Here is a 14,020-nt window from a genome sequence, read left to right as displayed (position 1 = left end):
TGAGATCAAAAGGTCAGTTCAAATTCCTAAGAATATCTTCACTAAATGCTACCAAAAAAAAAATTGAAATATATTTTGATGAAATAAAATACAGTATTCTTTTGTGTACCCAGCAAAAGTCATCTCAGATGCACCATCTGGCTTGCAGTCAGAACTTCTTATTTTTTTAGTTAAATCCAATTTCATCCAGCAGAGTTAACCAAGACACGGTGAGGGCAAGTGGCTTTCCTGAGGTCACACAGCGATTTAATGACTCAGCCTGGATTAGAATTTCTCAACTGACGGTCACTATTACCTCTAATCCACACAGCCAGTCCTGGTCTTGCTCAAAAAACAACTTCTCAAATTTCTTTTAATCTCTGAAGACCCAGCTTTGAAGAGGCAAAATATTATTTATGAGGACTGTTCATTATTTCAGTAATTGCTCCAGAAATAGTTGTCCCTTCTGATCAGCAGTATGATGAAACAAAGTGGATTAGTTTAGCCATAGCTAGGCTTTTCCAACTGCTTATATGACATTTAGTTTTACTCCCTCCAACACAAGACACGTATGTACACAAATATCATGAAGACACTCAATAGAGCATCTTTGATAAGCCCATTAATTATAAAATGCAGGTTCCTGAAACCAATTTATGGCCAAATATTTGAAAAGAGTGGCCTCCTTTTTGTGGGTGTAAACTGCCCCCTCAAAATTTGCACCTACATTTTGCACATCCAGTTCAACTGCAAGCAGAAATCAGGTATTTCAGTGTGAAAGTGCTCAAATTTGGTGTGCATGTTTACTCCCTCAGTTCATTTTTGAAGGCATGAAATTACAGGCAAGTATTCTAGTATTTGCATGTCTGACTACTTGATTTGCACCTGCAATTAAAGAAAGTGTGAAAATTTTTCCAGCAAAAATTTGTGCTCATAAAAAGTGAGGCTGTGCCCCCATCCTTTGAAAGCTTACCCCACAGGAAGATGACACACTTTGAAAATGAGAAAAAGGATTCCAACTTCTTTTTTTAGGTGGTGGGTTTTAGCACAAACTCACAAACAACATGGATACATCTCCACTCACTTTACAAGAGATTAAACACGGACAATATAATTACCTCTGCAAGTTTCAGATGAAGAAGAGCATTTTCTGTTTCCAGCACAACTATTCTTTCTTCTTTAGCCTGAAAAAACAACTGATAAACTAGATTCTGCATCCTCACCCTCAGCAATAAAACTGAAATAATAATTTCTGAATGTAGTCAGACCAATAATCTTTTGACAATCATGCACTTATTATTCAGCAGCACAACTATTGCAGTGTAAGAAGTTGATGTGATATAATAAACTTTCATTAATATATTTTGCCTTAATATACATTTTTATAACCACTTAGGATAAATAATTCCCATTTATTAGATTGTCTAGTTACTGGTTCTCATCTTTTTTCAATATTGAGACCTACTTTCCCATACTCGTACTCCCTTCCAACCTAGCTGGTTCAGCAGCTTGGGAAAGTGTGGGTGTTTATGACACCATGACATGTTTGCAACTCTGCTGGGTGCAATGCCCCCTAGGTTGAAAATCCCTGAGCTACTGTGTCAGGCTGTCTGCAGATTCATGCAGGCATCACTGCATCAGTTAAAGCTCAGCTCTCCTTTTCAAGATAGTCTCTGCAATCATAAGGCTAGAAATATTTTTAAAAATAATGAAAAGGGTAAAAAAGGAGGGTCACTAGAGCCCGCTCATGACCCCTAGATTGAGAACCCTTAGTCTAGTCTTAGTCATTTTAAGTAGGGTGACCAGATGTCCCGTTTTTAGAGGGACAGTCCTGTTTTTTGGGACATTTTCTTATATAGGCGCCTATTACTCCCCACCTCCTATCCCGTTTTTTCACAGTTCATATCTGGTCACCCTAGTCTGAAGCAAAGTAAGCAGTCATGGGATAAGAGAGAAGGTTCTCTCATGGATTGGTAACTGGTCAAAAGATAGGAAACAAAGGTTAGGAATAAATAGTCAGTTTGCAGAATGGAGAGAGGTAAATAGTGGTGTCCCTGAGGGGTCTGTACTGGGCCCAGTCCTATTTAACATATTCATAAATGATCTGGAAAAAGGGGTAAACAGTGAGGTGGAAAAATTTGCAGATGAATCAAAAGTACTCAAGATAGTTAAGTCCCAGGAAGACTACAAAGAGCTACAAAAGGACCTCTCAAAACTGAGTGACTGGGCAACAAAATGGTAGATGAAATTCATTGTTGATAAATGCAAAGTAATGCACATTGGAAAACATAATCCCAACTATACATATAAAATGATGGGGTCTAAATTAGCTGTTACCACTCAAGAAAGAGATCTTGGAATCATTGTGGATAGTTCTCTGAAAAAACATCCACTCAATGTGCAGCAGCAGTCAAAAAAGTGAACAGGATGTTGGAAAAAGAAAAGGAGTACTTGTGGCACCTTAGAGACTAACCAATTTATTTGAGCATGAGCTTTCGTGAGCTACAGCTCACGTCATCAGATGCATACTGTGGAAACTGCAGAAGACATTATATACACAGAGACCATGAAACAATACCTCCTCCCACCCCACTCTCCTGCTGATAATAGCTTATCTAAAGTGATCATCAAGTTGGGCCATTTCCAGCACAAATCCAGGTTTTCTCACCCTCCGCCCCCCCCCCAAACTCACTCTCCTGCTGGCAATAGCCCATCCAAAGTGACCACTCTCTTTAAAATGTGTATGATAATCAAGGTGGGCCATTTCCAGCACAAATCCAGGTTTTCTCACCCCCCCACCCCCCTCCAAAAACCACACACACAAACTCACTCTCCTGCTGGTAATAGCTTATCCAAAGTGACCACTCTCCTCACAATGTGTATGAAATGTAAAATGTGTATGTAAGGATGTTGGAAATCATTAAGAAAGGGAATAAGACAGAAAGTATCATATTGCCTCTATATAAACCCACGGTACACACACATCTTGAATACTGCATGCAAATGTGGTCTCCCCATCCCAAAAAGGATATACTGGAATTGGAAAAGGTTCAGAAAGGGGCAACAAAAATGATTAGGGGTATGAAACGGCTGCCGTATGAGGAGAGTGGGACTTTCCAGCTTGGAAAAGAGATGACGGGGGGGGAGGGGGATATGATAAAGGTCTATAAAATCATGACTGGTGTGGAGAAAGTAAATAAGGAAGTTTTATTTACTCCTTCTCATAACACAAGAACTAGGGGCCACCATATGAAATTAATAGGCAGCAAGGTTAAAACAAACAAAAGGAAGCATTTTTTCACACAACGCACAGTCAACCTGGGGAACGCCTTGCCAGAGGATGTTGTCCCTCTGGGGCATCTGGCATTGGCCACTGTTGGAAGACAGGATACTGGGTGAGATGGACCTTTGGTCTGACCCAGTATGGCTGTTCTTATGTTCATTATTGTTTACAGTAAGAACAGCCATGCGCTCAATCTTGTATTTCAAGGATCTGTACAGATTATACTTTCCTGGTAGTGCAGAGAAGTAAGCATTGCAGACACAAAGAAAATTTCCCAATTTTGGAACCACAAGGGGTTTTTTTCTACACAGCCAAAATGGCTTGGGAAAGCAGATGATGTTGCTCTTTTCCGATTGCCAGAAGATGCCAAAAAGTCATAGTATCTGGGGAATCAGAAGTTTCTCAAGGTCTCAGCATGGATTCAATTTTATATTCTAATTTTTGGTAAATTGTGATCCTAGTACAGATGTGCAATGATATTTATCAATGCCAACATTTAAATTAGTTCACTACTACTCAAAGCATGTAGAAAGGGAAAAGGATGAGTATAAAGCATAATCTGCCAAGAGTGACAGCGCATTTTGGTGCCACAAATGGAACGTGCTTGGATGATGGTCACCATTTCCCCTCAAGTCCTCAAACCGATCCTCGAACACAAAAGGCTATGAGGCATCTGAGCCCCATCAAAGGGGAATTAATCCTACAATACTTAGTGCGGCATCTCAATCTGAGCATCTGAGGACACTCCAGAGCATCAGCAGCCTGATCTGTTCAGGTGATAAGTAAGAGGCCAGGTAGCATCTTCCACGACTCTAGTGGCTAGTGCTCTTCTCCCTGCTGGAGGCAACTACAGAGTCAGGCAGACATCACAGCACTGATCACATTCAGGTCATGTTTTCAAGTTTTTCTTAGCAACCAAGAGGGCTAGAAACACTTTCTTGTAATGGAAACTGAGGTTCTGATCTTATCACATGACTCTGGGAGCAGGCTGCCAGGCATATGTTTATAACTTAGTGCACTCCTGCCGATAGGTGTATCCCAGCACAAAGCAGCTGCAGCACCCAGGAGCACAGCAAAGCCCATGGGCGCATATTTGAACTTCTGCACAATCCTGCTGTGAGCAACATCTCGTCTTGGTGCCCTAAGCAGGTGGAACTTGAGGCAGGAACATGTAGCTCTTTCCCCCAACGTGGGCCCTGACCCCAGGACCATCCAGCTGAACCAGGCTGCCCATGGCCAGGCCCAGCAGGGGACATAGTACCAGGGGCTGGTGAGCAGCAGCACCGGGGAGGCCACAGAGAGGAAGATCTGCTCAAGAGCTACTCCCTTGACCCAGCTCCTTGTGGTGGGTGCATCGCTGGGTGGTATTGCAATGGCTTCCAGCTCCACAGGCCACCTGGGATATTAGCTGGCAGCTCCTCCATGAGGCTCCGAGCGCAGGCATTTGCCTGATGTGGTTCACAAACTCCCCTAACACTTGCCCCTTTTGCGGTGAGAGGGAGACCCTGGTGCACAGCTCCGTAGGATGTGTCAGGTTGAAGGACCCTGGTCATCTATCCCAGCAGAAGGAAGAAACTGAATGGGAGGTTGGGGCAGCCTGCAACTGTGAGGCCTATTTGCATTCCCTTGTTCGATCTGGTCTCCAGGAGGAGCTCCTCTGGGCTGTGCCACGGGCTCCCTAGGGCCTCGCGGGATGGTGGGGAAGATTGGGGCTCTCTGCTGCACACCCCCTCCGGACCCTTCCTTATTGCCCCATCACCTTCACTCCCCCGCCTGTTTTCTCCTTCTTCCTCCCCCATGACTAGGGCCCTACCAAATTCACTGCTATGAAAAATACGTCATGCTCCATGAAATCTGGTCTCCCTGTCACAGAGTCACTGGGGCAATGCTCTAGAACTACTCCGTATGAAGCCAGTCAGGACTCTGGGGGAGCATGCCTCCTCTCTCTGAGCATACTGTCGCCAGGGCAAGTAGCTTATATAGCTTTGACCTTCCTGGGTCTGACCTTGGAGCATTCAGCATCCCCTTTTCACACTGTGTGATTCCTGCAGCAAGTCCATCTGGGCGGGGCTCCTGGGGAAGCCAGAGGGCCCTGCACCCCAACTTTGCAGGCAGCTGTGACTGTCAGCCAGCATGTAGAACAGAAGGGTTTATTAGTTGACAGGAACACAGAGTAGAACAGAGCTTGTTAGCACAGAATTAATGACTTTCAACCAAGTCTATCTTGGGGAGTCCTGGGCCAGATGTCTTGGACTTCCCCTCTTCCAGTTTCCCCAAGCAGACAGCCATCTTCCAGCGACCCGACCTCAGACACCCCCGTTGCTCCTCCTCCTCCTTCTTTGTCTCGCTTCCCGGCCAAAGAGTTATCTGGTCGCATCCCCCTCCTGGGTCTCAGGTTATGAAGGGCACCGGCTGGTCATAGCATACATGCAGGCAGCTGGAGAAGCCTCACCTGCCCAGAGGTTTCAGCCAAAGTCACACACCCCACTCCCACCACCAAGGTATTGGTGCAGCACACAGGGAAACTGGGACACAGACAGTATTCAAGCAAAACAGTAAAACTAACATAGGCTCAACAGTAAGACTCACAGGTTCACATACAACATAACAAGGGAAAATCCCCACGTCGTCACACTCCCCCCATGAAATCTGTTTTTTTGTGTGCTTTTCCCCTATACTGTACTATACAGATTTCATGGGGGAGACCAGTGTTTCTCAATTTGGGGGTCCTGACCCAAAAGGGAGTTGCAGGTAGGTCACAAGGTTATTTTAGGGGAGGTTGTGGTTATTGCCACCCTTACTTCTGCGCTACCTTTGTAGCTGGGAACTGGAGAGCGGCAGCTGTTGGCTGGGTGCCCAGCTCTGAAGGTGGTGGCTAGGGTTGCCAACTCTGACTGAAGCTATTCCAAGAGATTTTTTTTCCCCAACATGACGTAATGTCATTTTCTTGAAATAGCCTATCAAAATCTCCTGGTTTGCTTTCAGTAGTCACCGGGAAACCAGTGCTGACTCCAGGAGACGCCAGGCCAATCCTGGAGGGTTGGTAACCCTAGCGATGCCCCGCCAGCAGCAGCGCAAAAGAAAGGGTGGCAACACCACACCCGGCCATGCTTACATCTGCGTTGCTGCCGGCGGTGGCTCTGCCTTCAGAGCTGGGATCCCGGCCGGCAGCCGCCCTGGTTCTGCAGCTGCCCGGCTCGGAAGGCAGCGCTGCCGACAGCAGCAGTGCAGAAATAAGGGTGGCAGTACCGCAACCCCACCCCTCAGTAACCTTGCTACCCCACCCCCCCACACACTCCTTTTTGGGTCAGGACACCTACGGCTACCCCACCATGAAATTTCAGGTTTAAATAGCTGAAATCATGACAGTTCCCATTTAAAAAAATCCTATGACCGTGAAATAGACCCCCAATGGACGGCGCATTGGGTAGGGCCCTCCCCATGACCTGGCCCAGCGGCGCCTCCCCTGCCCCAGCCCCTCAACCAGCCCCATGGGCGCCAGCCCAGGAGGAGGCAGCGGGTGGGGCGGGGCGAGAGTGATGACATCGCTGCCATGACGCACTAAGGACGGCCCAGCCCCCTGCAGGTGAGGGGGCAGGGCCACCGGCTCCTCCCCGAGCGTGGCCCCCCCCGCCCCGCCCGCGGAGCGCACTCACGCGCAGCTTCTGCTCCAGCTGCCGGATCCGCTGCTGGGCCACAAAGCTCGGGCTGATCCCGCCACCCGGCCGCATCCTCTCTCCCGTCCTGCCGCCGTCGCCCCGCGGTCCCGCGGCGCGCACCCAACAATCCCCACCACGCGCACGGAATCGCTTTGAATCGACCAATCAGACGCTGGCATGGGGCTTCGCTTCGGTTGCTGCGGAGACCGCGCTTGTCCTCCCTCCCACCGCAGGCGGTAATGACTCCCACTGGCTGGCGGGCGGCCAGGGAGCTTGTGACAATACCGGGGCGCTCTCCGAGCGCTCACTGACGGGCGTTAGGGAGCATCTGCCAAGGCCCTTGCTGGCGCAGCGGCGGAGAGCGCCACGCAGGGACTGGGAGGAGGGATCAGGACACTTGACACGGTCGGCCTCCGCTCAACCGAACCTGCTGCACGCGGCCTGCTCTCTGCCTCGTCATGAGTGACAGCCGCAGCCTGCCAATCCAGCCGCGGCGGGGGGAGGCGGGGCGCACGTGGGAGCAGAGTGGCGGGTGCCCCGCGCTGGAGCGGGGCTCGCTGAATGGCGGGAGCCGGGGGCGCCGCGCGCGGGAGACGTTTGCCCCTGCGCAGTCCCAGCTCCGCGTGGAGGTCGGGGTGGCCTAGTGCTGGGAGCCCCGGCTCCTGCCGGGACAGGAGAACGGCAGCTGGAAACGAGGGACGGTCCCTTGCCTTCCCTGGGGCCGAGAAAGGGGGGGTCCGCGTCCGGGCTGGGCCGCTGGGCTGCCTGTGAGGGGCGCGCTTCAGCCTGTTGAAAGTGGCGTGGGTCCGTGCGCCTGGAGGAAGGGCCCCCTGCATCCCTCGAGTTAGGGCTTGGAGAGGAGGGGGGCGGCGCCCTTGGCCCACAGGCTGCAGGAAGGGGACTGGGGCTCCTAGACCGTCGCTCCAGTCATGCACGTGACCACTGTGCTGTGGTCAGGGGAGAGGGTGCTGTGAAAAATCAGCACAGCTCCTCCCCCCCCCCCCCCCCCGCCCTGCCCTGGGCGTTTTCACTTTTTGGAGCTTGTGGCACACAAAGAGCACATCTGTGCCTCGGTATCCATGACCCCAGGGAAAGCTCTGGTCATGTCATGCTGAAAGATGTTAACGGATATTAAAAAATATACTTTCAGATTATGACCGCTCACTTTTCCTCAATATGTAAAATGAGGTACTGCATTGCGTGCTATAACTAATAGGTTCGTAAGCCATTCTCTCTCTCTCTCTCTCTCTCTTTTTTTTTTAAAAGACCTACAGCTTTCCAGTTTACCTATGAAATGCAGCAGAATCAGGGAAAACAGACTATATAAAGTTAAAAAAATTGGGACAAGTTTTAGCACAACAATCTTTAGTCCGACATATTAGTGAGACAAGGTACTATGTTTTACTGGACCAATTTCTGTTGGTGAGACCCAAGATTTCAAGCTTACATGGTTTTGAAGAAGAGCTCTGTGCAAGTTCGAAAGATTGTCTCTCATTAATAGAAGTTGATCCAATAAAAGATACTACCTCAGTATCCTGGGACCAACATGGCTATAACATCACTGCGTAATCTGGCATGTCAATTGTACAATCAAATCTAGGCACTTTGGTATGTGATAAACAATTTTTCAGTTGGCTAACAGCTTTCCTCAAGAAGTATCCCACAGTGCTTAATGTCTTGTACGTTATGGAGATAAGGGCACAGTTCCTTTGAAGCTAGAATTGTGTGCCAATTGATCAAATCCAAGAGGTGCCTGAGGTAAGACAAGTTCATTTGACATAACTCATGTGGCAACAGAAACCAGAGCCACAGCTAACATACATTTTATGTTCAATTAAAGACCAACACAGACTAAAGTGTTCATAAAAGAGCTCACTGATACCTTATCACTGATGGCAGTGAAATACTTCAGACTTGTCATCCTGGGAGACTTCAACATATGTGTTGACAAGCCCATAGGTACAGAACTCCAGGCTCATAAAGAAACTAGCTAAAGTCCAACTTCAAGCTCTTCTTAATGGAGCTAATATCGTAGAACTGGCACAATCTGGATTCACACCAAAACGTGGCACTGAAACCACTTCAGTGGCACTGATGGATGATCTCTTCCTGTCAGTGGATAGAAGGCAGACATCCATTCTCATTCTTCTGGACCTCTCTAGCATTTAACACTGTCGACCATATAGTACTGTTGTCTCATCTGAGGAAGGTAGCAGGCTCAGGGTAGTGCGCTTAAATGGTATGAATCCTTCCTGGAGGGACACACCCAAAAAGTAGTAGAAACTGCACCTCCGCCACTAAGCTTCTCACTTGTAGAATTCCACAAAGCTCAATTATCTCTCCAGTTCCATTCAATATCTACATGCAGCCACTGGGTGAACTGGTTAGATGACATGGACTTAAGTGCCAGCTGCTCTACCTATCCTTCACAATATACGACCGCACGACTCATAGTTGAACAAGCAGCTGATTGAAGCTGAGCCTGAACAAGACAGAGGTGATGCAGCTGGGCTGAGGAAAGCATTTTGAAAAGTTTCAGTCCAGTCCATAGTATGGGAGTGCTGCCTGGATTCCTCACTGATGCTAAGCTCTTACATAGCTGCATCCATGAGTAATGCTTTCTACCCTCTCCAGTTGGGAATGAGAGTCCATCCCTTCCTCAGGAATGATGACCTAGCCTTATTTATTCACATCTTTCTCACTTTCATCAGGACTACACCACTGTGATACACCTGACATGAAGCCCTCGCCCTTAAGATACTCCAACTAGTACAGACCACTGCAGCTTGTCTCCTAAGCAACATGGACTACTGTGAATATATCTGATCTGTACTTTGCTCTTTACATGGGCTTTCTAAAGAACATGGAGTCAACTTCAAGGTCTCAGTCATTTCCTTCAAGTTGCTCAATGGCCTGGGCCCAGGATACCTAGAAGATCCCCTATAACTCAGATAGAGACTGTGGTCATCAACTGTGCTCCTCTGGCACAATGGAACACTCTACACTATGGGTGAAGCTGATCTGGGCAGGAGGCAGCGCTTTCTCAGGGGCTGTTCCAAGAACATGGAATCAACTCTCACAGGAACAAAGGACCATCACACACCTCACTTACCTTCTGCTTCGAGTGCAACATGTACTTCTGTATGCCTAACAAATATATAGTAATTTGTGTGTGTTTATATATTGTGACAAAGTTCCTCCTCTACCTTGGTGGGTCTTGCGCTTATTGGTGGATTTGCTCACCTTGGAGCTTCAGGGCAGCCCTCAGTTTGGCCGTTTTCGTGAACCCACACTCCAGGTCAACTCCTCCTGTGTCTGACCAGGATTTGGAAGGTTTGTGGGGAACCCGGGCCCGCCCTCTACTCCGGGTTCCAGCCCAGGGCCCTGTGGAATGCAGCTGTCTAGAGTGCCTCCTGGAATAGCTGTGCGACAGCTACAATTCCCTGGGCTACTTCCCTATGGCCTCCTCCCAACCCCTTCGTTATCCTCACCATAGGACCTTCCTCCTGGTGTCTGATAATGCTTGTACTCCTCAGTCCTCCAATGGTATGTGTTTTCACTCTCAGCTCCTAGTACCTCCTGCTCCCAGCTCCTTACACGCGCACCACAAACTGAAGTGCCCTGATTAGCCTGCCTTAATTGATTCTAGCAGCTTCTTGATTGGCTGCAGGTGTTCTAATCACCCTGTCTGTCTTAATTGTCTCCAGAAGGTTCCTGGTTGTTCTGGAACCTTCCCTGTTACCTTACCCAGGGAAAAGGGACCTACTTAACCTGGGGCTAATATATCTGCCTTCTATTACTCTCCTGTAGCCATCTGGCCTGACCCTGTCACAATATTAAAACAAAATTCAAAAAAACCCCATTGCACTGCACACACTTCTTCCCCTGGAGAGAGGATGAGAGAACACACATGACAGATGTTAGTCATTTTGCTTAATGCACAGCTGGAAGGCATGTTGGGGATAAGCATAGCATAAGAACAGATACAGAACAGAATTAATAATTCTCCAAATCCTGATAGTACTCCATGAGGAAAGCTATACCTCATTCTCTTCCATGTGGGATTAGTTTGGTTTTCCCAGATACTTTTGGCAGTTCACATGGCTTTGGCACCTGCTCCTCTAATTACGTTATCTATTGTAATCCATGTAACTGTTTGCTCTTTCATGGAGTACTAAACTGCCTTATGAGAAACCTATTAGGAAACTCTGCATCCAAAAAATGTCTTTTTAGGGATCCAGAAACTAGGCTGAATACTTTATGTAGTTACTTCATATGAAATCTTTATGATGGGGAATATAAATGTGGCAGCTGTATAGAAGCAGGAAATAAGTGACATTTACTTGTATGCACTATGATTTTTCTGGCAAATGAAAGCCAGGATCATAATTATAGGCCAGTTGAATTTTTGTGAGGCAGTCCAACTCTGACAGACCAAATCAAACCTCTCTGCAGAGTTCAGTGAACAATAGTATGCCAAGATACCATTGTTTCCCTAAACATCACTTAAATATTGCAACACCATAAAAAGCCACTTTCAGACTTGGAAGTTCCTCAGGCATATATCCTGGCAGCAAGTTTTGTATTGGTAGGAAGATGAAAACTGACGAATGTGGTTCAAAAAGATTTCCTGACTGCTGTGTTACTGACGGCTTTCAAAAGATGTTGGCACTAAAAGAGGCAGACAAGTTTGTGCGCAAAAAGGAACATGCTATTGCAATTTACTGGCTTTTGGGAAAATGACAGGCTTCACAGAGGCTGGGATAATGTGCATTTGTGTGTGCCATTTTGAATGGGCAAAAGTTCATTGCATACCTTCTGGGCCAGTTTCCCCTATCAGAGTAAACAAACAGGATGCATTAACATGGCATTTTAAAGATTTGGGCATTGGCTTTTTAAAAGGCAGCATCTAGAGTGGCTGATCTTTACCACCTATATTCAAAGGTCCAGCTGCAGGACTCTTCATCTAAACTGCAGTTGTTAGCAGTACCGGGCTAGACTCACCCTTTTGTTTCCTTTAAATTATGCTGCAGGGGTCTTAGAACATCACCTTCCTCACTGAGTAATGAAAAAAGATTTAACCAGTATTAATATTTTTAAGCAAATAGTATTATAGTTTTGAACTCCTATACAGCTGCCACATTTGCATGCAATGCTGATGGTCCTGGACGCTGAGGTCTTGTTTCTTCCTGTAACACTTATCTAACATGCAGCTACAATCCAATGAGATATGATACTACCTTGCCAAAGTGACTCAGCTCTGATCCAGCACAACACCACACTTCCAAGCCCCTGTAATCTGGATAACTGGAACACCAACACCTTCAAAGGACCTTGAATCCTATTACCCACACTTTCCTCATACCTTACCATCACCGGGTTGAGGAGATGTCCCCTAAGAACACCAGGCACTAGGATAAAACTGAAAAACAGACACCTGAAGCCATTTTCTCAATTTGTAACATCATTAAACAGAGCATCAGAAGAAAACAGCCTGAAGCTCTTGTTGCTTAATGCAAGAGCAGCAGCCCATAAAACTAGCACCATCCATGTTCTCATTTTAGATGACACACCTGCCCTTGCTTACATCACTGAGACATCATTCAGTGCCACTGTGAAGCTTCCCAGGGGTACCCAGAGTTGTAAGGCATCTCCCCATCACCTGCCCTTAATGTGAGGGAATCTTGTCTATGCGTGCTGTAGATCAGATTCCTGAAACCACCAGCCTGTGGCAACACAAGCGCAGTCTTCCAGGCCACCGCTGGTCTCTGTACAAGTTAGAGGTAGGCACATCCAACCCCTGAGTACTTCAAGAATCCCTTTGGAGTGCTCAGTCCATTACATGTACCCACGAGGTCTGGGCAGGTTGGTACTCAGGGCAGCTAGTGCTTGCTACCACAACGGCACTACTACTATTAGCATTCTAGTTCAATAGCATCTAGTGCAAGTGTATCTATCAGTTCACGACCCTCCCCTTCGGGGGGATGGATGCAAGTGTTTGCCAGGTTGTCCTGACGTTAGTTTGGATAGTCCGAATAAAGGGTAGGGCCACCCTTGATGGAGCTTCCGCGGTCAGAATATCCACCACGGGGTCCTCCACCTCTACTGCCTCCTCTGCCTGCAGGTTCATATTCCGTACCACCCTGCACAGGAGGTTGTGGTGGGCATGGAGGTCTGTTGGAGGGGGACCCGAGACTGCAGTGCCTGCCACCGCCGAGGAGGAGGAGGAGGAGGAGGCCACGGCGGGAAGAGGATCATCTCGGGCCTCTTGCGGAGCTGGGGCCAGCTGTTCTGTGCCACCGACCTCAGGGCCCGGACCAGGAGTCAGTGTTGGAGGAGGTCCTGTAGTGGGGAGAGAAGTCACGACAGTCTCCGTGCCCCCCAGGGTGGGCTGACTGGCGGTAGCCTCTGGCACTTGCTGCTCAGATGGGGCTGATCAGGAAGCCCCGGATGGAGCACCCTGGGCCTTGTGGTATGCCCAGGGCGTCCAGAACGGCCATTGAGTTGGGCCCTTGAGCGGGTCCCTGCCCCTGCAGCTGCCAAGATCCAGCCCCTGACTCCAGGCAGCTATAGTCTGAATGGCGACGGTCCAAAAAACACGACCCTGCCTCTAATCCCGAAGAGCGAAAAGCGGAACATGAGGGCCATGGTGGTGCCGAACAGATCTGCACCAGGGAACGGTGCCGTGACAGTGGGAAGCGGTGCCAGGACCTGGACCAGTACTGAGACATGGAACGGCTCCTTGATCTGGATCTGGGCCGAGATGATGACCGGTGTCGAGATTGGCGTCGGGTCCGGGATCTGCTCCTCCACAATGACTGGCAGGCAGAGCAGTACCGGGACCGGCGACGGGAGTCAGAGCGGTGCTGCGAGTACGACCAGCACCGCGAAGGAGAGTGGTGCCGGGACTGCAAGCAGCAGTGGGACTGCAAGCGGGAGCGGGAATGGTGCTGAGAGCGGGATCGGTGCTGTGGCTCGACCCACGGTGCTGACGGGTGGATCAGGACCGGCTTGCCCCGGCGCCTTGGCATGTGGCTGAGGGGATGCTGATGCCGTCATGGCAATAAGATCCCTTGCAGCTGCAAAAGTATCCGGGGTA

General features: G+C 48.5%; 1 protein-coding gene across 1 annotated transcript in view; it reads right to left on the bottom strand.

Moving 5' to 3' along the window:
- Nucleotides 1-7,846, bottom strand: part of KIF25 (kinesin family member 25) — a 72,029-nt gene extending 64,183 nt beyond the window's left edge. The window contains exons 1-2 of the mRNA XM_084624840.1: nt 6,919-7,846; nt 1,098-1,163 (exon numbers count right to left, since the gene is read on the bottom strand). Of these exons, the coding sequence (XP_084480966.1) occupies nt 1,098-1,163; nt 6,919-6,993 (141 nt within the window). The 5' untranslated portion in view covers nt 6,994-7,846. The remainder of the gene's footprint in view (nt 1-1,097; nt 1,164-6,918) is intronic.
- Nucleotides 7,847-14,020: the final 6,174 nt, after the last annotated feature.

Source organism: Lepidochelys olivacea (assembly GCF_965140295.1).
Source record: "Lepidochelys olivacea isolate rLepOli2 genome assembly, chromosome: 3".
Classification (NCBI taxonomy): Eukaryota; Metazoa; Chordata; order Testudines; family Cheloniidae; genus Lepidochelys; species Lepidochelys olivacea.
Note: the sequence above shows the minus strand (reverse complement) of the source record. Positions and strands in the feature narration are given on the sequence as shown.